Source organism: Rattus norvegicus, chromosome 7 (genome assembly GCF_036323735.1).
Source record: "Rattus norvegicus strain BN/NHsdMcwi chromosome 7, GRCr8, whole genome shotgun sequence".
NCBI lineage: Eukaryota > Metazoa > Chordata > Mammalia > Rodentia > Muridae > Rattus > Rattus norvegicus.
In genome coordinates, this window is record NC_086025.1 from 71,719,014 (window position 1) to 71,742,459 (window position 23,446).

The following is a 23,446-nucleotide window of genomic DNA, read 5'->3' on the forward strand; positions in this document are numbered from 1 at the left end:
CAATGTTTGGTGCTGAGTAAGTAAACTTGAACAGAGTATGGAGCGAAGTGATACCAGATTGGATGAAAAATATGAAACCACTAAGTGGATTATTAGAAAGGTCTGCCAGAAAACTGGCCTGTCAAAACTTGTTAGTATAGAAGTAGTCAGTGCAAGAGCTTCGGGAGTTTGAATGACAGAAACGGTGGGCAATTTTCGAGTGGGCGGGGACGTTTCAGGTGGCTGGATAGCCACCGCAGGTGCATCTGGAGAAGCGGAAACTCCGCCCACCCGGAAGTCCGCTCTGCGCGCTCCCTCAGCCCCGCCTACTTCGGAGGCCAGGCCGTGTCGTGATTGCGCGCAGTGCTGCGCGCGCGTAGGCGGAGTGGCGTGCGCCGCGGTCAGCTGACTGCTCCGGCTGGCACGTGACTTGCTCTGGGCGCAGGGGTCGAGGAAGCGGAGAGGCCGGAGCTTAGGTCCGGGAGGGATGGAGCGCTGAGCGGTTAACGTCTGCTAGGCTTCCTGCCTCCACACCTGCCGCTGCCGCCGCCTCCTGAGACACCTTCTCGGGTCAGTGAACGACAGCCCTGTGGGGAGCTGGCACTGCAGCGGCCACCGGGGAAGGATGGGGGCGGCGCGGGGGCCTAGACTGTGGCGTCGGACCTGCAGCGGGCCTGGGTGTGGGCTCTCCGCATCTCCTGGCCTAGGGTTGCTGTCTTTGGTAGAAGGAGGCGGAAGGGGCCCAGGCGGGGAACTCAGTGCAGAAGGGAGAAAGAAGTATTGTATCTTTGAGTCCTTCTTGGGTGGGAGTCCCAGCGAGTCCTGGTCACTTGTGAGAAGGTGGAAAGTGTTAGAATGCCTCAGATGAGGATCTGGGTTAGTGTGTGTGTGTGTGCAGTCTCCACTGGGTGTTTACTCCTGTATGAGAATAGAGGGAATGACAGTTTTCAGGGCTGAAGAGGTACCTACTGCATACAAGGGGCGGTCACAGAGGACACGGGGGGAGGGGTCATTGTAAGCAGTGGACAGAACAGGAATACAGGCAGTTAAAAACATCTCACTAGATTGGGGTTGGGGGAGGTTAAGCAAAATCCCCTAAAGGAACTTGCGGGTAGTCTCTTCTAAGACAAATTGAATCACCTATGAGGCATAAGAGGGAAGTTAGTATTCTTTTCAGAGGAAAAATGTATCGGGGAAAATTGTCCACACAGTATTTAGTGGTGCCTGGGAATGGGGTATGGGGTGTGTATAGCTCAGCCCTAGAAGTTCACATTGATGATGGGAAGATAAGTCACAGGGGAAAAGATGAGGTTGTAAAGAACTGGTAAAAACAGAAAGACAAGAAAAGTGTCCTGGAGGAAAGAAAACCTGAATTTGGGTCTTGGCAAGTCGGTGGGATTGGAGGAAACAGAATAATTTTTTATTCAGGGAAAGCCCCATGATTTGAGGGCCTGATGAGAGAAGAAGACATGTTTCAGGGGTGCCAAGGCCAGGTTTGTAGTAGGTTGCATTGTGGAAAAGTGGGAAATGGTTTTGAAGTCTGGTGATACTTGTTTATATAGCGCATGCTCAGTGACAGACACTAGGTGGGTGCTAAGGCCTAGACAGGCACTCTGCTTTCAGAGCTTCCAGACAGATATGGCAGAGATAGGTTTTAATAGTTGTACATGTGGCGTTTGACAGAGCACTCAACTTTAATCCTAGCACTTGGGTGGCAGAGCCAACCAAAGCTAAATAGTGAGACTGTGTGTTAAAAAAAAGTTATACACAGGTAAAATCGACTCCTAGGGAGTAGTGGAGCAGTACGGAGATGTTTCCCAGGAATAGGGCTTTGTGGAAGACTCAAAGAAGACTTTGCTGAGGATATGACTTGACCTAAGGTCTGAGGAGGTTAGTGTGAAAAGGGGATGAGCAGGAGTGAAAAGAACATTCCAAGTTGAGGGGCAGAGTTTGCGAAGCCATGAAATGAGAGGAGGAACACACCTTTCCAGAACTTGCAGGGATCCTGGAATGAGAAAGGTGTGTGTGGTAGTGGGATGTGGACTGACAGGCCTGCGTGTGGGGAGAGCTGGAGTCAGACTGTACAGGGCTTTTCTGTTACATGCCAAGAGGATCCAGTGAGGATTATGGGCAGTGGAGACAGACTGTGGCCCTACAAGTCCCACACGTGTCAGCCTGGCAGATAGAGTGAGTTGCAGGTCAGACACGGCTGCATAACAAGACCCTGTCTGGAAAAACCCAGAGTTACTTTTCTGTGAGAGTGGTTTGGGCTTCTGTGTACTGTCTAGCTGAAGGAGATAAGGAGCAACAAGGTGAGCTGAAGCGCTCAAGGTGGTAATCACAGTTGTTTGGCAACAAGTGAAGTCTCATGGTGCTGAAGTCAGAGCCTCAGGTTTTCGGCTCAGAACTACAGGATCCTTTTGTCTTTTGGTTACTTTGCAGATACCAGATCGGATCTTAAGAAATAGTACTCTGCATCCTGAATGAAAGCTAGGTGGCCACTCTTATTCTGCATTTAAAATAGGGCAGGGATGGATATATATATCATATATCGTTTGTTTTTTGTTTTTTTGGAGACAGAACCTCACTGTGTAGCCCTGGCTGCCCTTGAACTCACTATATAGACCAGGCTGACCTTGAACCCACAGAGATATACCTGCTTCCTGAATGCTGGGATTGTAAGACTCATCTTTGTGTGTGTGTGTTTGTGTTTATTTTTTTACTTTTTTTTTTAAGATTTATTTATTTATTGTATATGAGAACACTGTAACTGTCCTTAGACACACCAGAAGAGGGCATCAGATCTCATTACAGATGGTTGTGAGCCACCATGTGGTTGCTGGGATTTGAACTCAGGACCTCTGAGAGCAGTCAATGCTCCAGCCCCCTACTTTTTGTTTTTTTGAGACAGGTTTTTTTTTTCCCTATGTAGACGATGCTGTCCTTGAATTCAGAAATCTGCCTGCCTCTACCTCCTGGGTGTTAGCATGTTTGTGTGTTTATAAATCTTTTTTTTTTTTTTTTTGAGACAGGGTTTCTCTGTGTAGTCCTAGCTGTCCTGGAATTCACTCTGTAGACAAGGCTGGCCTACACTGTCCAGCATTTTTATAAATCTTAGCATTCTCATTTATATTATTTGTTTTGTCTTTTTCTTAAACCTTAAACTTTGGGCTCAGAAGTTGGATTCTGTGATTATTGCCCTAACTTATAGGATAATAATGTCCATTGGTCGAGCAAGATTAGCATGCCACAGTGAACCTTTGCAAAGGGCCTCTGCAGGCCACCAGTTCCTTGCTTGGCAGTAAGCCTTTCTTTTGATTATGCATCCCGGGTTGATCTGGAACTACCTGTCAACCTGTGCTGGGGCACAGGTGTGTAATCCCTCTCTCCTTTTGTACTTGAATTTGCTTGGAATAGCAGTAGTCTTGACTAAGTGTCTGCTGTAGTTTGTTCTCATCCAGACTGTATTCCGTCTGAGCCTGTGCTCTTTTCACTGTTTGGATTTAGAGCTGTTTCATTTTAGCTACAAATTAATTTGCATTTGATTTTCATTCCATCAATTTTTTTTCCCTTCTTGAGACAAGGTTTCTTTGAGTGGCAGCCCTGTCTGTCCTGGAACTTGTTTTGTAGGCTAGGCTAGGCTGGCCTCCAACTCTGAGAGTTGCGCCTGTTTCTGCCTCTGAGAGCTGGGACTAAAGGTATGTGTCACCACACACCCACTTTTATCAGTGTTAAAGACAGCATTAGCATGGTGGTCTTGGAAAGAGCTTAGGCATTAAACCAAGGTGAGCCTTGAACTCCTGATCCTTCTGCCTGCGCCCCCCAAGCATCAGTATTATAGACTTGCATCACCGGACTCATCCCTCATCTGTCAGCCAGGGAATGAGACAGCACTCAGCGCGAGAGCACGTGCACACACACACACACACACACACACACACACACACACACGCACACACACGCACAAACACGCACTTACTGAGTTCAGAGAATTGAGTCCAGTGGAGGAGAGGTGCTTATGTTATAGCAGGATGAAGAATCTCATTAGATATGTATCTGAAGTGAGGAACATGATGGGCGTGTGAAAATAAAATGTTGTGGAATGCGGTACTGGGATTTTACAGAAAGAGGTCGATGCCAGTTGTGATGTATACCTTGAATCTCAGTACTTGCAAGGCAAAGGTATGAGAATCTCTGAACTCAGTGTCAGCCAGGGCTACGTATTAAGACCCATGATGGGGAGTGAGGAGAGGCAGGCATTTCCTAAGTGATCAAAGCAGACTGAATAAATAGGAAGTTATTTAAGTTAACATAATCAACTGGCACATTAACTTTTTAAAATAAATTATTTTTATTTTGCGTGCATGTATAATATATATACATATACATATACATATACACATATACACATATACACATATACACATACATATATATATATATATATATATATATATATATATATATATATATATCACCCGTGCCTGGTGCTTCTGGAAGTAAGCAAAGGGCATTGGATCCCCTGGAACTGGATGGTGGTTGTGAGCTGAGTGGAGTGTTGGGAACTGAACCTGGTTCTTCTGCAAGAGCAGCAAATGCTCTTAACTGTTGAGCCATCTCCAGCTCCTGCCCTATTAACTTTACCATTGAGGTTGTACTAGTTCAGAGCTTCTGAACTATAGTGCTAACATCATTTTAGACAAAATTCTCCCATGTTTAGACACATCCACCAAATTCTGATTGGTACTTGAAATAGTCCTGTGCATTTCTCTCAGAGACAAAAAGCATGTACTGTTGTCACATGCTTCGGCAAATATTCAACTGAGGATACAGAAAATATGAGTAATACTTCTGTGAATTCAGTTTTTCTTTTAATGGTTTTTACTATTAACTGTAGAAACTACATTTTAATATTTCTGACTGTATGAGAATTTAAATAGGCTTCCATCAGTCACAGTAAGTATAGTTACTAGCTATGACTTTGGACAAATATCTTCATTAACTGTTCTCTGCTTTAAAGGAGCAAGGAAGCATCTGCTCTAGAGGAATTGATCACCAAATTGTTTGACATATTGAAGTGCCTTTCACTGCTCATGATTCAATATGTGTTTTCTTGAAGCAGTTTATTTTAAGGGATGCGATGTGGGGAATTGAATCAAAGTCTTGTGTCGCTAGACAGGCATGCATTCTATAGGTTAGCCATGTCCCTAGTCCTGATTTTAAACCTTTAACTTGAATTTCAGACTTGAATATATTATATCTGAGAGATCACTGTAACTTAGAAATGATTATAAATGACCAGCCCCAAGAAATGGAAGTCCTGAGAGGTGGTGGTAGAGCTGGGCTCAGTGGTTCATGGGGTATAGGTGGTGTGGAGGTCAGAAGACAGCTTTGAGCATTGAATTCTGGGTGGCTGACTTGTAAGCTTCTGGGTGAGTCTCCTGTCATTGCCTTTCATCTTGAGGTAAGCGTACTGGGATTACAACTGTGTGCCACCCAGGCTGTACAGCTAGGGCTCCTACCCAACTGAACCATCTCCTTGGCCCTGTTTTATAAGCTTAGGGTTTAACATTGGCCCAGGTTGGCCTGATGCTCCTTATAAAGTCCAAGCTAACCTCAGACTCTGTCTTCCAGTGTCCTAGATACTGGGATTCTAAAGGCGAGTCACCTTCCCAGGCCGAGAGAGTTCTGGTTAATGACTTGCAGTGATAGACATATTACACGTGCTGGCCACTGTGCCAATTCAAGTATCATAACTTTACCAGAAACTACTAGGTCCTTTCCAACATTGTGTTTTGTGTAGTGATCTTCTTTTAGTCTTTTTGAAAGAGTCTCACGTAACCTAGGCAGGTCTCACCTAGAACTGTATATAATCAAGGATGACTTTGAACTTTGGATCCTCCTGCCTCTACTTCCCAAGTGCTAGGAATACAGATGTGTGTAACACATAATTATTGTGGTGTTGGGGATAGAACTCACGGCTTCAGGCTCACTAGGCAAGTACCAGGCCAACTAAGCTACTTTCCCTAGCTCCAAAGAATGGGTTTTGAGTACATTCTAAGAGGACAGCGGGATGGGGTAGTAACTAAAGTTTGCCTTGCTGGTCCTAACCTGCCTTGGATTCTTCCTACTTATTGATAGGCATCTGCAAAGCTCTCTGTTTACAAATCTGTTTCTTAACAACTGGGATGACAAGACAGCTGTTTATGAGCTAAACTAATTATATAAGCTAAAGTGATTAGAGATTGCTTTCTTTTTTTAATACTTATTTTTATTGTATGTGCATTGGTGTTTTGACTATATGTATGTCTATGGAAGAGTGTTGGATCCCCTGGAACAAGAGTTATGGACAGTTGTGAGCTGCCCTGTGGGTGCTAGGAATTGAACTCGGGTCCTCTGGAAGAGCAGCCAGTGCTCTTAACCACTGAGCCATCTCTCAGGCCCCGAGATTGCTTTCTTTCATATCTAAATGTACTGAAGACACTTAGGTAGTCTTTAGTAAATATTGTTTTACTTAAAAAATAAAACTTGAAAAACTTAAGATATATTTATTGAAAAAATATATATATCGTTTGACAGTTCTAGATCTCATATAAATCCTGGAAATATTGAAAGGTGAGCTCTCCTTTAGATGCTAGAAACAATTAAACAAGCTAGGAACAAGTTTCCCCTCCTCCAGTTATAACTAAGATGCTTCTGCAGTAAAGGGTAGCATTTTTACATGCAGATTGGAAACGTTTATTTGTGTAGTATTAGTGCTGTTGTAGGGTAGGGTGTGACGACTGTGTCTCCTCTTGCTCCCTCCGTAAAGGCAGGAATGCTATTCGGAGGGAGGGCTGTTGTGCTGTTTCCTGCAGTGTGCCATTTTCTTTTCTTTTTTTTTTTTTTTGGTTCTTTTTTTTTTTTTTTTTTCCGAGCTGGGGACCGAACCCAGGACCTTGTGCTTCCTAGGCAAGCGCTCTACCACTGAGCCAAATCCCCAACCCCTATGGTTTGACTTTTAAAAAACTTTTATATGTGTGTGTGTGTGTCTGTCTGTCTGTCTGTGAATGCATGTGCACAGTGCTTTTGTGTAGGTCATCATACAACTTGCAGTGTGTGTGTGTGTGTGTGTGTGTGTGTGTGTGTGTGTGTGTGTGTGTGTGTGTGTGTATGTCTGTGGTCAGTGCTCTCCCTCATGGAGTTCCTGTGTATTGGGTTCAGGTTATGAGGCTTGGTAGAAAGTACTCTTACCCCCTGAGCCTTCTCACTGGCTCTCCTCCAGATCGGAATCCTTGGATGTGGAAGGCTGGCTGTAAGTTGAAGGCCCAAAAAGGCAGTCATTTTCCAGCCTTAATTCATATGGAATTGAACCTACTGTTAGGGTTGAGTGCATTTCAAAAAATAAATAAATAAAAATAATAAAAAAAAAATAGTGTACTGCCAGCCAGGCAGCCTTCCTTCTTGCCTTTGTTCTGTCCTTCCTTTTGAGACAAGGTCTTATTGTGTAAAAGTTCAGGCTGACCTGGAAGTCACCATTGTCATTTAGGATAGCCTCAAACTTGCTGCATCAGTTTTCCAAGTGCTAGAGATACAGGCATATGCCACCACAGCTGGACTGCAGTTTCTGGATAGCATTAAATCAGTGCAGGGTTGGGGTAATCCTGTTTTGTGTGGTTGCCCTCTTGGGCTGATCTGATCTCCCCAGGCCTAGTGCCCTACCTTTTGTGCTGCTATATAAGTTACTACACTGTTGTTTTTGCTTTACATTTAAATGAGTGTGGTGGGAGAATAATTCTAGCCTTCAAATTACCCTAGGTAAGAGACGTAGTGATTAAACAACCTGGAGGGTTGGACCATGCTTTCCCTCCTTGTATTTGGGCTTTGCCTTGTGCTACTAATGCATTGTGCTGAGGTTATTTTCCTGTCCTGGTCTCTGAATGGGCCTCCCTCCTACCTCTCTTTACTTCCTTATACCTGCCCACAGTGCTCTCAGAGACCTGTGGCCATCATTGGAAGTTCCTTGATGACAGGGACTACATTTCATTTGTTTTGCTTCCCAAAGACAACCATAGTTCCAGGGATTTGAGAGGAATAAGATCCTAAATTGAAAACAATTACTAGTTAGATAAGAGACTAGACATAAAATATGTATCTGACTTAATACAATTATATTGTTTACTTGGGTTCAGTGGACATGGATTGAGAAATATGTAGTTGGGCATATGTTGATTTGGTGGATAGATGGACTTAGTTGAGAAAATGGCTTGGGTGGTTTTTATAAGCACAGAGAATTTGTGCAAAGTGAATTGAACCAAGAGGCAAAATAGGAAAGAGAACTAAGGGCAGATTTGAGGTTAAGGTGGAAAAGGAGGATCCTGGAAGTTTGTGAGGATAAGGCAGGAAAAATGCAGCCAAGGACTGAGAGCAGATTCAAATTTCATTCCAAGTGGGAACTAGAACTTGGTGCATCTGTGTAATGAGTTACTCAGCCTTCAGTTACCTGGAGAGGAAACAGTGTGGGCACAAAGCCATCTGTTGCTTGTACATATGACATTCAAAATGGTTTGTATTCTGTCCTCGACGAATTCACTATCCCCCCACTTCCACCCCCACACTCACTCAAGACAAGAACTTACTGTGTTGCCCAGGCTAGCCTGAATTCTAGATTCTCCTGCCTCCGTTTCCCTAGTGCTCAGATTATAGGCATGTACCATCACACCTGGCTGAAGTGTTTGCCTGCATGCATATCTGTGTGAAGGTGTGAGAAGCCCTGGGACTGGAGTTACAGACAGGTATGAGCTGCCATGTGGATGCTGGGAACTGAACCCAGGTCTTCTGAAGAGCAGCCGGTGCTCTTGACTGCTGAGCCATCTCTCCAAGAGCACCCCTCCCCTCTTTTTTGAAGACAGTATTTCACTGGGATTAAAAGCATGTGCCACCATGCCCAGCAAATTGTTTTTTCTTGAGCAAAGTGAAAATTTACCTAGATTTTATTGTGTTCTATACCATATATTCATTTCTATTTGCTTAATCAATGTACTAGTTACACTCAAAAACATGCAAAAAGTAGATTCAGACATGTACACACATAAATCGTTCTAAACTCAGCAGAGTAAAAGTAAGCTGTTATAACACAAGGTGCTTGGTCCTTTTTTTAAAATGCTCTGCATTTACCCAACTATTTTTGTTTGTTTGTTTGTTTGTTTGTTTTTTGAGACAGGGTCTCTTTGTGTAGTCCTGGCTGGCCTGAAACTCAATTTGTAGACCAGACCAACTTTGAGGTCCACTTGCCTCTGCCTCCAAGTCCTTCGATTAAAGGCTCATGCTACCACTCCTCCCAACCCCTTTTCTTTTGGAGACTTTTTTTTTTGTGTAGTCCTGACTGTCCTGGAACTTACTTTGTAGACCAAGTTGGTCTCGAACTCAGTGATCCACCTGAATCTGCCTCCCAAGTGCTGGGATTAAAGGTGTGTGCCATCGTGCCTAGCTGTCTTCCATTACATAGTATTTCTACCTCTTACAACATTAAACTCACTGTGTCATCTTGGGAATACCTTCTTTTGATCCAGTTGTTCTGACACCTACTGATAATCTGCTTTGTCTGTAGGACGGTTTTTAAATCATTTGATTGTAAAATACTTTCTAAATTATTTACCTTAGTGTTTATTATTGTGTTTGTGATGTGTTTGGATGCACACATACCACATGGTGTGCATGTGGAGGCACTTGCAAGAGACAACTGGCAGAAGTTGATTCTCTCCTTCTACAGGGAGCTAGGACTCAGTAGCTGCTGCCCTTCTCCTTGTTTCCTCCTCTTTTTTAGATGCAGTGGTAAGCAGAACTGAGATTAGCTTCTAAGTCTTTATGTTGTCCATACAGTGCTCTGGCCATCACATTGTGCTTCCTGAAGCTGGCATTAGAGTTTTCTCTGGCTTTAATTCACAGTGAGATGAAATTGCTATTGGGCAACCTTGATCTTGTACTTCATATATAGCTATTTTAGCAGTCGCTTAATGTATCCTTGCCTTTCTCTGTTGTATTATCTCTGGGGGTGGTAGTCCCCCAACCCCACTCCCTACCTCCACCTCTCTCTTCCTTTATCTCTGTGTGGGTGTCTGATTGCTGAAGGGCATTTGTAGAGGCTAGAGGACAACTTTGTGGAGTCTGATTTTCTCTCCTTCCATCTTTACATGGGTTCTGGGTATCAAGGTGAGGTAGTTAGGTGTGGTGGTCAGTGCTTTACTGCTGGGCACTTGGTCAGGCTCTGTTCTTTGTTGTGATGCTGTTTCTTAGTCTGAACTTTTCAACTTTTTCAGCTGCTGTGATAGGGGCATTAAAAGTTTAAAAGTGAAGACAGCTGGTGGGCTAGGAGTGTAGCTTGAGGCGAGAGCACATGTCTGACCCCTAGGTGTGATCTCCAGTAGCACAAGAAAACAAAATTAAAAAACAAAAAAACAAAAACAAAAAAAACCAAAAGATAAAGCGGAGCCAGGCAGAGAGGCCCACACATTTATTCCCAGTTGTCTGGGCAGTGATTATAACACTTGGCTGAATGGCCTTTTCGTAAAATAACAACAGTGTTGTTTAGACCCAATCTAAAGTATTACTATGTTAGATAATAGAGTTTGAAACCAGTTTTACTATGTAGCTGTCTCGGTTAGGTGTCTGTTGGTATTACAAAATCTGACCAAAACCAACTCAGGGAGGAAAAAGGGTTTATTTCACTTCATAGGTCACAGTCCTCAGAAGGAAGATGGGGCAGGAACCCGGAAACAGGAACTAAAGGTAAAGGCCATGGAGGAATGCCACTTACAGGCTTGTACTCCAGGCCTGCTCATGTTGCTTTCTAAGGACAACCCAGGACTGTCAGCCCCATAGAGGCACTTCACCATTAATTAAGAAAATGCGCCTCTAGATTGCTCTAGCCTGTGCCAGTTTGACAAAAGCTAACCAGTAGTGTAGTCCAGGTTGGCCTTGAACTTTTGGGATTACAAACGTGCACTACCACCACACCTGGCTTTAGATGTTCTGATCAATGATGACAAGTTGTTATAGCTTTGTTAGCTCCTTTGAATGAATTTTATTTTGCCAATCAAGACAGCAATGTATGAATATTTGTAATAAAACAAGCACTTCTCCTATTACCAAAGCAATTCATGTTCATTGTTGTGTATTACTTCATTTTTCTCTGCTGGTACTTGTGAAGGTCTTGGTGTTCATTGTCATTTATCCTCTTCTTATTTTAAATACATTGTAAAACACAAGACTGAGAAAGGAGGGAGACTGGAAGATGTGGCTGAATCTCCACACAGAAATAAATATCAATTAGATAACAATACCAAAGGTCGTGACTAACCTGTATAGCAAAACTAGAGACTTCAGCTTTTGGTTGAAGTGGACTCACTTTCCCACCATAAACACCTACAAACCTGCTCAAGCTAGGTGGAGAAACTGATTCTAGACAGTTGGTAGCAGGGAGTGCAGGAGCCCAGAGGAAGACAAAGTGAGCTGTGCAACCCCTCCAGCTCTACCCCTCAAAGAGGCATTGCACTGTAGTCGGTGGTTATCCAGTTAAAATTGACAAACTAAGTCCACAGAGAAACACAGCAGCCTTTGTAGGGCTCTGGATGGGAGATTGAGCAGAGAATGAGTAACTAGCTGTACCTGAACAGTTGCCAGCACAATAGCTTCCCCTTTCTTCCCTCCCCTTCCTTTTTCCACTCTGTCTTTTCTCGAATCCAGACCTGAGGGATTTAGAACAAAGCACAGCATTGTCTTTATTTTAAAAAAAAAAAAAAAAAAGGGCTGGGCTTGGTGCACAAGCCTTCAGTTTCCACAGTTAGGAAGCAGAGGCAAGCTGGGCTGAGTTTGAGGTTAGTTTAGTTACATTACAAACTCCAGGCCAACCAGGGCTATATAGTAAGACCTTATCTCAAACACTTTAAAAAAGATCGCATAACCTGTGCATGCACACACTAGTATGTGCATGCCTGTGTGGAAGCCAGAGACCAACTTGTAGGAAACATCCCTCCTTCCACCATATAGGTCCTAAAGGATGGAGCTTGGTCATGAAGTTGGTGTTATGCTCCTTTACCTACTGAGCCAGCTGTTCTGCCCTCCATCATCCCAGAAGGAAGATACAATGCAGTAATCAATAATGTAGCACGATGAGCTAGAAATATGATCAGTGATGTAATGGAAAGTATCATAATGAGCAAGTAAATGGAAAAATGGAAAAGATGGGACTTAAAGCTGGAACTCAGGGCTAGAACAGTGGCCATTCTTACAGGGAACTCTTGGATCCACTTCCCAGCACCAACATGAGTTCACACAGCCATTCATAACTCTGTCTAATTCAAGGCATCCAAAGTCCTATTCTGATATCTGAGGGCACTGATGTGTGTGTGTGTGTGTGTGTGTGTGTATGTGTGTGACCAGAATTCTTTTTATTTTATTTTATTTTATTTTATTTTATTTTTTTATTAACTTGAGTATTTCTTATATACATTTCGAGTGTTATTCCCTTTCCCGGTTTCCGGGCAAACATCCCCCTCCCCCCTCCCCTTCCTTATGGGTGTCCCCCTCCCAACCCTCCCCCCATTGCCGCCCTCCCCCCATAGTCTAGTTCACTGGGGGTTCAGTCTTAGCAGGACCCAGGGCTTCCCCTTCCACTGGTGCTCTTACTAGGATATTCATTGCTACCTATGGGGTCAGAGTCCAGGGTCAGTCCATGTATAGTCTTTAGGTAGTGGCTTAGTCCCTGGAAGCTCTGGTTGCTTGACATTGTTGTACTTTTGGGGTCTCGAGCCCCTTCAAGCTCTTCCAGTTCTTTCTCTGATTCCTTCAACGGGGGACCTATTCTCAGTTCAGTGGTTTGCTGCTGGCATTCGCCTCTGTATTTGCTGTATTCTGGCTGTGTCTCTCAGGAGAGATCTACATCCGGCTCCTGTCGGTCTGCACTTCTTTGCTTCATCCATCTTGTCCAATTGGGTGGCTGTATATGTATGGGCCACCTGTGGGGCAGGCTCTGAATGGGCGTTCCTTCAGTCTCTGTTTTAATCTTTGCCTCTCCCTTCCCAGCCAAGGGTATTCTTTTTCCTCATTTAAAGAAGGAGTGAAGCATTCACATTTTGATCATCCGTCTTGAGTTTCGTTTGTTCTAGGGATCTAGGGTAATTCAAGCATTTGGGCTAATAGCCACTTATCAATGAGTGCATACCATGTATGTCTTTCTGTGATTGGGTTAGCTCACTCAGGATGATATTTTCCAGTTCCAACCATTTGCCTACGAATTTCATAAAGTCGTTGTTTTTGATAGCTGAGTAATATTCCATTGTGTAGATGTACCACATTTTCTGTATCCATTCCTCTGTTGAAGGGCATCTGGGTTCTTTCCATTTTCTGGCTATTATAAATAAGGCTGCGATGAACATAGTGGAGCACGTGTCTCTTTTATATGTTGAGGCATCTTTTGGGTATATGCCCAAGAGAGGTATAGCTGGATCCTCAGGCAGTTCAATGTCCAATTTTCTGAGGAACCTCCAGACTGATTTCCAGAATGGTTTTACCAGTCTGCAATCCCACCAACAATGGAGGAGTGTTCCTCTTTCTCCACATCCTCGCCAGCATCTGCTGTCACCTGAGTTTTTGATCTTAGCCATTCTCACTGGTGTGAGGTGAAATCTCAGGGTTGTTTTGATTTGCATTTCCCTTATGACTAAAGATGTTGAACATTTCTTTAGGTGTTTCTCAGCCATTCGGCATTCCTCACCTGTGAATTCTTTGTTTAGCTCTGAACCCCATTTTTTAATAGGGTTATTTGTTTCCCTGCGGTCTAACTTCTTGAGTTCTTTGTATATTTTGGATATAAGGCCTCTATCTGTTGTAGGATTGGTAAAGATCTTTTCCCAATCTGTTGGTTGCCGTTTTGTCCTAACCACAGTGTGTGACCAGAATTCTTTTTTTTTTTTTTTTTTAAGATTTATTTATTTATTATATATAAGTACACTGTAGCTGTCTTCGGATACACCAGAAGAGGGCATCAGATCTCTTTACAGATGGTTGTGAGCCACCATGTGGTTGCTGGGAATTGAACTCATGACCTCTGGAAGAGCAGTCGGGTGCTCTTAACCGCTGAGCCATCTCTCCAGCCCGTGACCAGAATTCTTAACTGCATGTGTGCGCACGCAACACACACACACACACACACACACACACACACACACACACACACACACACCCACCCACCCATCCACCAGCATTCTTCTCTAGCACAGGACTTTATAGAATGTGGCCTTTTGGTGTCCAGTGTTAGACTTGATCCCGGTTTCGAGTTGTTCCTCAGGTAAATGACTAAACTGTGAGTATTTATTTCAGAGGCTTATTGTGAGAATGGAGCATGAGAGTTTGCAGACGTGGGCACAGCACAGTGCCAAACTCAAAGGCCACTTTGTCCTTTCTTCTCCTCTCCCAAAAGGGCTCCAGTTAAAAGGAAGACTTAGAGAGCTTTCTATGACTTTCCCTGACACTGTTCCACTGTGTGTAGGATGATTTGTGACATTATTTCCTTTTATGCTGATAAAAACTCAGTGGAGTATAGAGGCAGGTATTTATAGATGAGAAAATAGGGTCTTCTTTCCTGTTTCTGGGAGTCTTTTGGACATGCGTGGGCCAAGAAAGGTATTTAGAATGGTGAAACAGACATCTGCTGGCTCACACTGTTAGAGAGAGGCTAACAGATGTGATACTGCTGTCAGGAAGAGTTAGAACAATTGGTTTCCTTACCTGCCATTTGGAGAGGCAGCAAGTAGAAAATACACCCACAAATACACTTCACCAGATCTGCTGGTATAAACATGTAATAAAACATCCATTTCCCCAAAAGCTGTGGTATTATTAAAGGTGGTTCAGATTGGTCTAGTGTACAGGCCTGTAATCATAACTACTTGGGATGCTCAAACAGGAGGATTAAAAGTACAAGGCCTGACTGGGTTATAGGAGAGTATAAGGCCAACTTAGTTTAGTGGCCTTTCCCTGTCTCAGTCGGACTGGGAAAGGTGGGAAAGGATTCGGTCGTAGAGTACTTAGCTGTCAAGCTGGAGGTCCTGAGTTTAATCTCCATACTGGTAAACAAACAAAACAACCAGAGGCTTAAAGATGCAAGTAGATTCTCTGATAAGCAGATGAGTGCACAGTCTGGATAGCCTCCTGACTAGTATCTGGGGTAAGAGCTCTGTTGAGTAATTTAGGCAGAGGAAACCAGATGGGAAAATAGCCTAGGCCCAATAGCCAAGACAGCAGTGAAGAGGCCAACAGCTGTGGGGGCTGCTGGTGTCACAGTGCATGGAGCCTGCTTTTGTAGCTGAGAAGTCTTGTTTCCTTCATGCTGTGAGAGCAAAAAAGAGAAGCCAAGCTTGGTGACATCATGTTCCTGTAATTGCAGCCATTTAGGGAGCCAGAGTGGGATGATAGCTTGAACCCAAAAGTTTGAGGCCACCTTGGGCAGAATAATGAGACCCTAAAGACAGAGAGGAAGGAGAGAGGGGACAGGGTCCCAATGTCCCCTTCAAGTGCATTTTCCAAGTGACCTAACTTTTCACAAGGTCTCACCCCACACCTATTATATAGTCTCTCAGTAGTCCCTCTGCCTAGGGAGCAAGCCTTTTGACACTGGGGCTTCTGGGAGCGTTTTAGAGCCTACTTGTAAGTTGTACCGTACGACATTAAGTGTTCCTGCTCTGTTTTAACATTGCAGCTTCTCCCTGGGTTGCCAAAGAGGTAACAAACATGACTGAGTTCTGGCTGATATCTGCTCCTGGGGAGAAAACCTGTCAGCAAACATGGGAGAAACTACATGCAGCGACCACCAAGAACAATAACCTTGCTGTCTCTTCCAAGTTCAACATTCCTGACTTAAAGGTGAGCTGACAGGTGATTCCACTGTGCAGACTATGAGTTCATCAGAGGAGCCTGGTGAGGGCTCTCTCTATTTTGGCAGAATCAGGTTTTAGTTCCTTGAGAAAAAAAGTCACTCCTCTCTAACTATTGACTTAATGTAGAGTGGATCAGAGTCTTTGAATGTCACAAGGAAACCACTAAAGTCACATCTTGTGAGTTCTGTTTTCATAAGTTATAAGGAAACCTAGCTATTGCATCACAAAGTGGGATTTTGAGAAGAGAAAAAAATCTTAGTATATATTTTTAAATATCACAGTAACATGTCTGTTGTTAAGTTTATATTCTGTAATCAGTACCTACTGAGACATTATTTAATCCAGTTAATGTATTTAACATTTATTAGAGACCAGTAATCAGTCTAGCAGTGACGGACATCCACAGACCCATTGTCCTGGGCTTGTTGAAGCACAAACCTGTTCATCAAGTGCCAAATTTTCATGTTCTAAATGGTGCTTTCTGACTCAGGGAATTAACACATGATTTAAATGTTCAATAAACTTTTTGTGCTATACTTTGTTAAATAAGTGGAGAATAAAAGATTTGTAGACCCTTCAGATAGACACATCATGTAGGTTTTTTTTTTTTTTTTTAAGTAACCATAAAGCGTTGTGGAGATGGGTGGGTGGTGTAGGTTATAATCCGAGCACTGAGGAGACACCGGTGGAATGGGAGCCCAAGGTTCATCTGGGTCACACAGTGTCAGAACTAAACAAACGATCCCTCTTCAATCACAAGGACGGACGTGCGAAAGCTGAGTCCTAAGCTGAGTTTCTCTTCTAGGTTGGCACGTTGGATGTCTTGGTTGGCTTGTCGGATGAACTGGCTAAACTGGATGCATTTGTAGAAGGGTAATGTATCTGCATGTGTGGGGTTGAACAGGTACTGACGCTGTTGTCAGTACTAGGTTATCTCTCAGATGCTGTTCTAGTCCATATATACGCTACACTAGTTGATTTTAGGAAATGACTTTTTCTCTGTATATCAATGTTTTATGTGTCTATGTATGTGTGCACATGTACACCTGTATCCAAGCATTTCATGCACATGTGTGTGCAGGTGCACATGAATGTCAGGAGCCATCTACCTTGGGTTTTATTGTTTGTTTTTACCTTGATACAAGGTCTCTCATTGGAACTCCAGGGCTTGCAGATTGAGTCGGGCCACTGTCCAGGAAGCCTTTGGGTTGTTCTTACCTGGTCCCCAACACTGACTGGGATTGCAGACATGCGACCCCCATGCCCAGCTCAGTACCAGTTGCTACCAGTTATCCTCTATGCATCATGCCGTATTAACCCATCCCCTGTAGGGCATTTAGTTTATTCTCTTTTGGCTTATGTACTGTTTGTGAGCTGTGTTTCTGTTTGTTTTTCTTGAATGTGTGTGTGCCTGGGAGTGGAATCATTGGGTTTCTTGGTTCTTTCTGAAGAGTTGTTTTGACAGTGGTGTGCCAGTTCATATGTGCATTGTTAACTGATTTTATTGTAACCCTCCTGGTGGGTACACAGCATTGTCTCATTGTTTGGTTGTTGTTTTGATTGTTTTGTTCTGGAGACAGAGGCATACTTTGTAGCCCTAGCTGGCCTAGGACTCTGTAGAGCAGTCTGGCCTAAAACTTATTAAAGATAAGTTTTAGTGCCTTTGCTGCCCAGGGGCTGAGACTAAAGGCCCAGCATGACTGGCTACATTCTCATTTTCATTCACATTAGCTAATGATGTAGGACTTCTCTATTTATTTATTTGAAAGACTTATTTTTATTTATGTATCTATGTGTTGTCAGTGTGTGTATGTGCAGTGTGAGTGCACATGCCAGTGGAGACCAGAAAGGGCTTTAGGTTCCCAGGAACTGGAGTTCCACTTGGTTGTGAGCCACCTGACTTAGGTGTTGGAAACTGAACTCCGGTTCTCTGGAAGTATGTTTTTTTTTTTTTTTTTTTTTTTTTTTTTGGTAGACAGTTCATCATGATCCTATTACCTGAGCCTTTGGAGTGAGTGCTGGGATTACACTTGTCCACTACCATGCTCAGTTTGAGAAATTATTTTAACATGAGCGCACGGAGTAAGAAAGTAAATAGTCCTGATATTGTATGGTTTTCCATAATATTGAAGGCAAGAAAAGAAGGCCTGTTGTAGGCAACAGTCATGTGTAGGTTAGGGGTGAGTGACTGTGGGCCATGGTTGTGTGTAGGTTAGAGTGAGTGACTGTAGGCCGTGGTTGTGTGTAGGTTAGAGTGAGTGACTGTAGGCCATGGTTGTGTGTAGGTTAGAGGTGAGTGACTGTCGGCCATGGTTGTGTGTAGGTTAGAGTGAGTGACTGTAGGCCGTGGTTGTGTGTAGGTTAGAGGTGAGTGACTGTCGGCCATGGTTGTGTGTAGGTTAGAGTGAGTGACTGTAGGCCGTGGTTGTGTGTAGGTTAGGGGTGAGTGACTGTGGGCCATGGTTGTGTGTAGGTTAGAGGTGAGCAAATGTGGGCCATGGTTGTGTGTAGATTAGAGATGAGTGACTGGGCCATGGTTGTGTGTAGGTTAGAGGTGAGTGACTATAGGCCGTGGTTGTGTGTAGGTAAGAGGTGAGTGACTGTGGGCCATGGTTGTGTGTAGGTTAGAGTGAGTGAAGATGCGCCATGCTTCGTATCTGTTTTCTTTGTCCTGGTTCTTGAGGGCTGAAGCATGAGGATTGCCTGTTTAAGCCTGTGCTGTGTAATAAAACTCTGTGTTATAGAACCCAGTTAGGGGAAAGTCTCAAATGAGGTCAGGGGCTTGCCCACTAGAGTGAAAAAGCAAGGAGAAAAAAGTAACAAGTTAGGTTGAGGGTTGTAATTCCACATGTAGCAGAGTGTGGTCTTGAAGTTGATCCTTTGCCTCCACTGTGAATGTACTAGGATTACAGGCTTGTGCCGCCATGCTCAGTTTTCATGACTCTCTATCTAGACTAGAAACACTTTACATGTCATCTCTATAAAACCCTATAGTTGTGCAGTTGCTTTTTGCATATAACCATACCTGGATCCACTTTATTCTTTATGTTTTATATAAGGATTCATTGTATAGTATGTCCTAGTGTGATAGCTTATATAACATGGATTTTTTTTTTCTCTAAATATGATGATTTTCTTTTTAATTTCCCAGGGTGGTCAAGAAAGTGGCTCAGTACATGGCTGATGTGCTGGAGGACAGCAAAGATAAAGTTCAGGAGAACTTGCTGGCCAGTGGAGGTGAGCTCATTATCTATGATTCCTAGTTATCATATGTAACGTGAGTGCTTAGAACGTATTAGAAGGATAGAACTCGTAGATGGGGAGGTTGTGCTAACAGCTGTGAGGATGCTACTGGTTGCGTCTGCCCCCTGGAACATAATTCCATGTTACTCTTAGATAGTACATATGCAGTGTAAAGTGCTACCAGTATGAGGCCTCCTGAAGAAGTGCTGTTTCTTTAGCTCCGTGGGAACTACTTGTTGACTTAAAGCTGGACATCTCAGCTTTATTGCAGTTAGATGCCTCCTGTTTTCTACTTAATAGTACCCAGGAAGTGATTGATTTTATTACAGGGTAATGCCTCTTTTCCATTAAATTAGAGTGTGCTTTCTTAGTACCCATAATTTATATACATACATATACATATATATCTACCTGCAGCTATAAGTTAATATTTATATTGTGCCTGCTCAGTGATGATGGCTTTATAAAGATTTTATCTCATTGATTTTAATCAATCAGTCAATCAACTAATTAATTAATTTGTTGTTGACGCAGTCTCAGATTTCCTGGCTGGCCTAGAACTCACGAAGTAGACTAAGCTAGACTTGAATTCAGAAGGTTCTCTTACTTTTACCTGAGGTTAAAGGTGCTATTAACCACCACATCCAACAATATCACTTTTTTAAACAATCTAGTTTTCTGGGGCTGGATAGATGGCTCAGTGGTTAAGAGTGCATACTGCTCTTGCAGAGGACCTGAGTTTGAGTCCTGACAGACACTTTGGGTAGTTCATAACCACCTGTAATAATTCCAGCTTCAGGGGATCTTTTTCTAGCCTCCAGGCACCTGCATTCATATTTGCATATCTGCACTCCGCCTCATGTATGTGATGAAAAAATAAAATAAATCTTAAATTCAGTGTTCTTCTAATCTCATTCACATTTATTTAATCAGGACTTTTCAGATGCCTATGTTAAGAAGCAAGCAAACTGCCGGGAATAGTAGTACATGCCTTTAATCTCAACATTCAGGAGTTAGACACAGATGGATCTCTAAGTTCAAGGCCAGCCTTGTTTATAGAGTGAGTTCCGGGACAGTCAGAGGCTATCCAGAGAAACTTTGTCTTGAAAATTTTAAACAAACAGACAAACCCCACAAGAAAATGCTGCTACTTCTCTTCAGCAATTAATTTATTGTCTTATTTCAGTTGACTTGGTCACTTACATAACAAGGTTCCAGTGGGATATGGCCAAATATCCAATCAAGCAGTCTCTGAAAAATATCTCTGAAATAATTGCCAAGGTAAGACAAGAAGTGAGGCAGGTGGAGCACACTGATTTATAGAAGATTCATTTAAATTATGTATGTGTATGTATGTGTGTCCTATATGAGTGTATACATATATACATATAGAGACAGCTATGAAATATTTTTTAGATTCTTTAAAAAATTTTTTCAATGTTTATTTCTGTTTTATGTGCATTGGTATTTTGCCTGTATATATGTCTGTGTGAGGGTGTCAGAACCCATTAAACAGGAGTTAAAGGCAAAGGAGTTAAGCTGCTATTTGGGGGCTGGGAATTAAATCAGAGTCCCCTAGGGGAGCAGCCAGTGCTCTTAACCTTTGAGCCATCACTCCAGCCTCTTTGGTTTTGTCTTTTGAGACACAGTCTCTCTAGTAGTCTTGGCTATCCTTGAACTCAGAGATTCTCCTACCTCTGTCACCTGAGTGCTGGGATTAAAGATGTGTGCCACCATGTCTGGCCTTGAAACCTTTTGATTAGTAGTCTTCAACCTACTGGGCTGGGGTCTGTTTGCTTGATTTACAAAGTAATGTGGCAATAGCAAGTAAATTAACTACATGGAGTAATATAGTATAAAAGATTCATAAGGAAATTTGTTAATAATGAAGTTTGGCTTTTGTTTTGTCTTGTTTTGTTTATTTTTTGAGGTGGTGTTTCTCTGTGTAGCTTTTGCTGACCTAGAGCTCACTCTGCTGACCAGGCTGGCCTCGAACTTGTAGAGATCCACCTGCCTCTGCCTCCCGAGTGGAATTAAAGGCAGTGAAGTTGGTTGTTTTTTAAATGTCCTTTTAAAGTTGTACTTTTAATGAAATCACATATTTTTATGCCAGAAAATATCTAAATTGTATTAGTAGAGGCAAACTTAGGAATGACTTGCCATCTTTCTTCTCTTTTGAAGGGAGTGACTCAGATTGATAATGACCTAAAGTCTCGGGCGTCTGCATACAATAACCTGAAAGGGAATCTTCAGAATTTGGAGCGAAAGAATGCGTAAGCCCTCGAGTCTCTATGGATGCTAAATGTGTGTGGGGGTGTGTGTGCATGCGCGTGTGCATCTAGCACATGTTGTGTGGGACACTATTAAGGTTTAGAAAGTTGTAGTTTGTGCACAAATCAGGATGATTTGTGGGGTGCTGGAGAGATGGCGCAGCAGTTAAGAGTGTTGGCTGCTCTTGGGGGGAACTGAGTCTGTTTCCAGCACTCACATGGTAGCCAATACATGTCTGTAACTTCATTTCTAGGGATCTGATTTCTTCTTCTAACCTTTGCAGGCTCCTGTGTATATGCCATACATCAACTTAAGTGTACACACATGGAAAATACTTTTTTTTATTTTTAAAGCATTTCATGGAGAAAGTTCATTAATTTTACAGAATTTGAGCAATCAAAATGAATCAGTGTGACTGATTCACCTGAACTCTGGTTTAATCCCTTAATGCATTTGGAATTTTACTGAATTTGTGTAAAGTTAATTATTTTATCTATTTATTTATTAAATAGCCATCACCTGCTGCTGAAAAGAATTTTTATGTAATAATCTGTGCTATAGTGATTATTTTCTACTTTCTCCGTTCCTAGGTTTAGATTTTTTACAGCATTGACTTGGAATCTTATTTGGTTGGTCTTTTAGTGTTACTACAACTGTAATTTGGGCTGTTTTGTTGTTGGTAGTTTCTTTGTGTGTGCGTGCATGCCTGTGGTGTATTTGAGAGAACAGCACATGAGTCTGTGTGTACATGTGGAGAACAGAGGAGTCTTCGGATTCCTTCATGGTGCCATCCTGTGCCCACTTCTCACAGCTCTTGGGATATAGGTGTGCACAGCTTGTTACATGGATGCTGGTCTCTGAGCTCAGCTCTTCAGCACTGAGCACCTTTCTAGCCACCAAGTATAGTTTAAGCACACAGCTATTCCAAGTTGTATCACCATCCAAGGAAAAAGCTGGGTGGAGATGGTCTGTGGTACACACAAGATAAGGTGTTTCACTATCAGAAGATCAACAAAGACGGATTGGAAAGTTGATTATTGAGTAAATTAACCAAAATTGTCTGGCATCACATGATATCCAGGGAAAGAGAAAAAAAAGCAGAGGTTGTGCTTAGATGACATAATTTCATAATTACAATGAAATAGACTCTGGTATCTTGATGACTCATACTTTGTCAGCTGGGATATGTAATTAAGAGAAAAACTGAGTTACAGTAATTAAAATAAGCATAGAGTTGGACATTAGTGGCAAATTTTGACAGGCATTGACACCTCTTGGGTTGCAGTGGGTAGGATACATCTGGCTAAGTATTGACTTCTTAAGTACATTTTTTTAAATAAATTAAAAGCTTTTATTTACTGTGTATTGGTGTATGTATGTGGACCAAGTGCATGCCTAGGGCCCTTGGCGGTCAGAAGAAGGTGTCAGATCCCTTCTATCTGAGCTACCTTGTGGCTACTGGGAATTGAGTCAGGGTCATTTGCTAGGCTTTTACACTGAGCCAGCTCTCTAGCCCCTAAGAGCTGCACCCTCTGAGGTGGGTTTATAACGAGATCAGCCTGCCCTTCTTTCCTTGTGGCACAGAAACACATGCACATGTATCCACCAGTGATTTTCTTTTTCTCCTTCTTCAGGGGAAGTTTACTAACTCGAAGCCTGGCGGAAATTGTGAAGAAAGATGACTTTGTTCTTGATTCGGAGTATCTTGTCACATTATTGGTGGTAGTTCCCAAGTATGTCTGTTACAAGAGTCCATAGTGACACTCACCTTTAATGCCAGCACTGGGGAGGCAGAGACAGGTGGATGTCTGTGAGTTCAAGGCCAGCCTGATTTACAGAGTGAGTGCCAGGACAGTCAGGGCTACACAGAAAAATCCTATCTCAAAAAGAATAACAAAAAACCCCAATAAAGTGAAGAAGAATGTTTTTTCCACTGTAAAGGGCTGGGACAGTCTCTGCTGCTCTTCACACAGGGCTGGACAGTCTTTCTGGCTTTGCTGCTCTCAAAGCTGCTCTCCTCTGCCATGCTACTTGGCTGT

The 23,446-nt window shown here is 42.8% G+C and overlaps 1 protein-coding gene across 3 annotated transcripts in view; it reads left to right on the forward strand.

The window, feature by feature from the left end:
- The first annotated feature begins 312 nt into the window (after positions 1-312).
- Atp6v1c1 (ATPase H+ transporting V1 subunit C1) overlaps positions 313-23,446 on the forward strand; it is a 37,866-nt gene continuing 14,732 nt past the window's right edge. The window contains exons 1-7 of one of the 3 annotated variants that reach the window (XR_010052959.1): positions 313-549; positions 15,716-15,879; positions 16,699-16,766; positions 19,045-19,130; positions 20,323-20,417; positions 21,318-21,409; positions 23,042-23,246. Coding sequence is in view for 2 of the 3 variants with exons in the window: in NM_001011992.1 (NP_001011992.1) it covers positions 15,748-15,879; positions 16,699-16,766; positions 19,045-19,130; positions 20,323-20,417; positions 21,318-21,409; positions 23,042-23,140 (572 nt within the window). In the remaining variant the exon portion in view is untranslated. The remainder of the gene's footprint in view (positions 550-15,715; positions 15,880-16,698; positions 16,767-19,044; positions 19,131-20,322; positions 20,418-21,317; positions 21,410-23,041; positions 23,247-23,446) is intronic. The other 2 variants (NM_001011992.1, XM_006241602.5) reach the window with 2 other exon arrangements.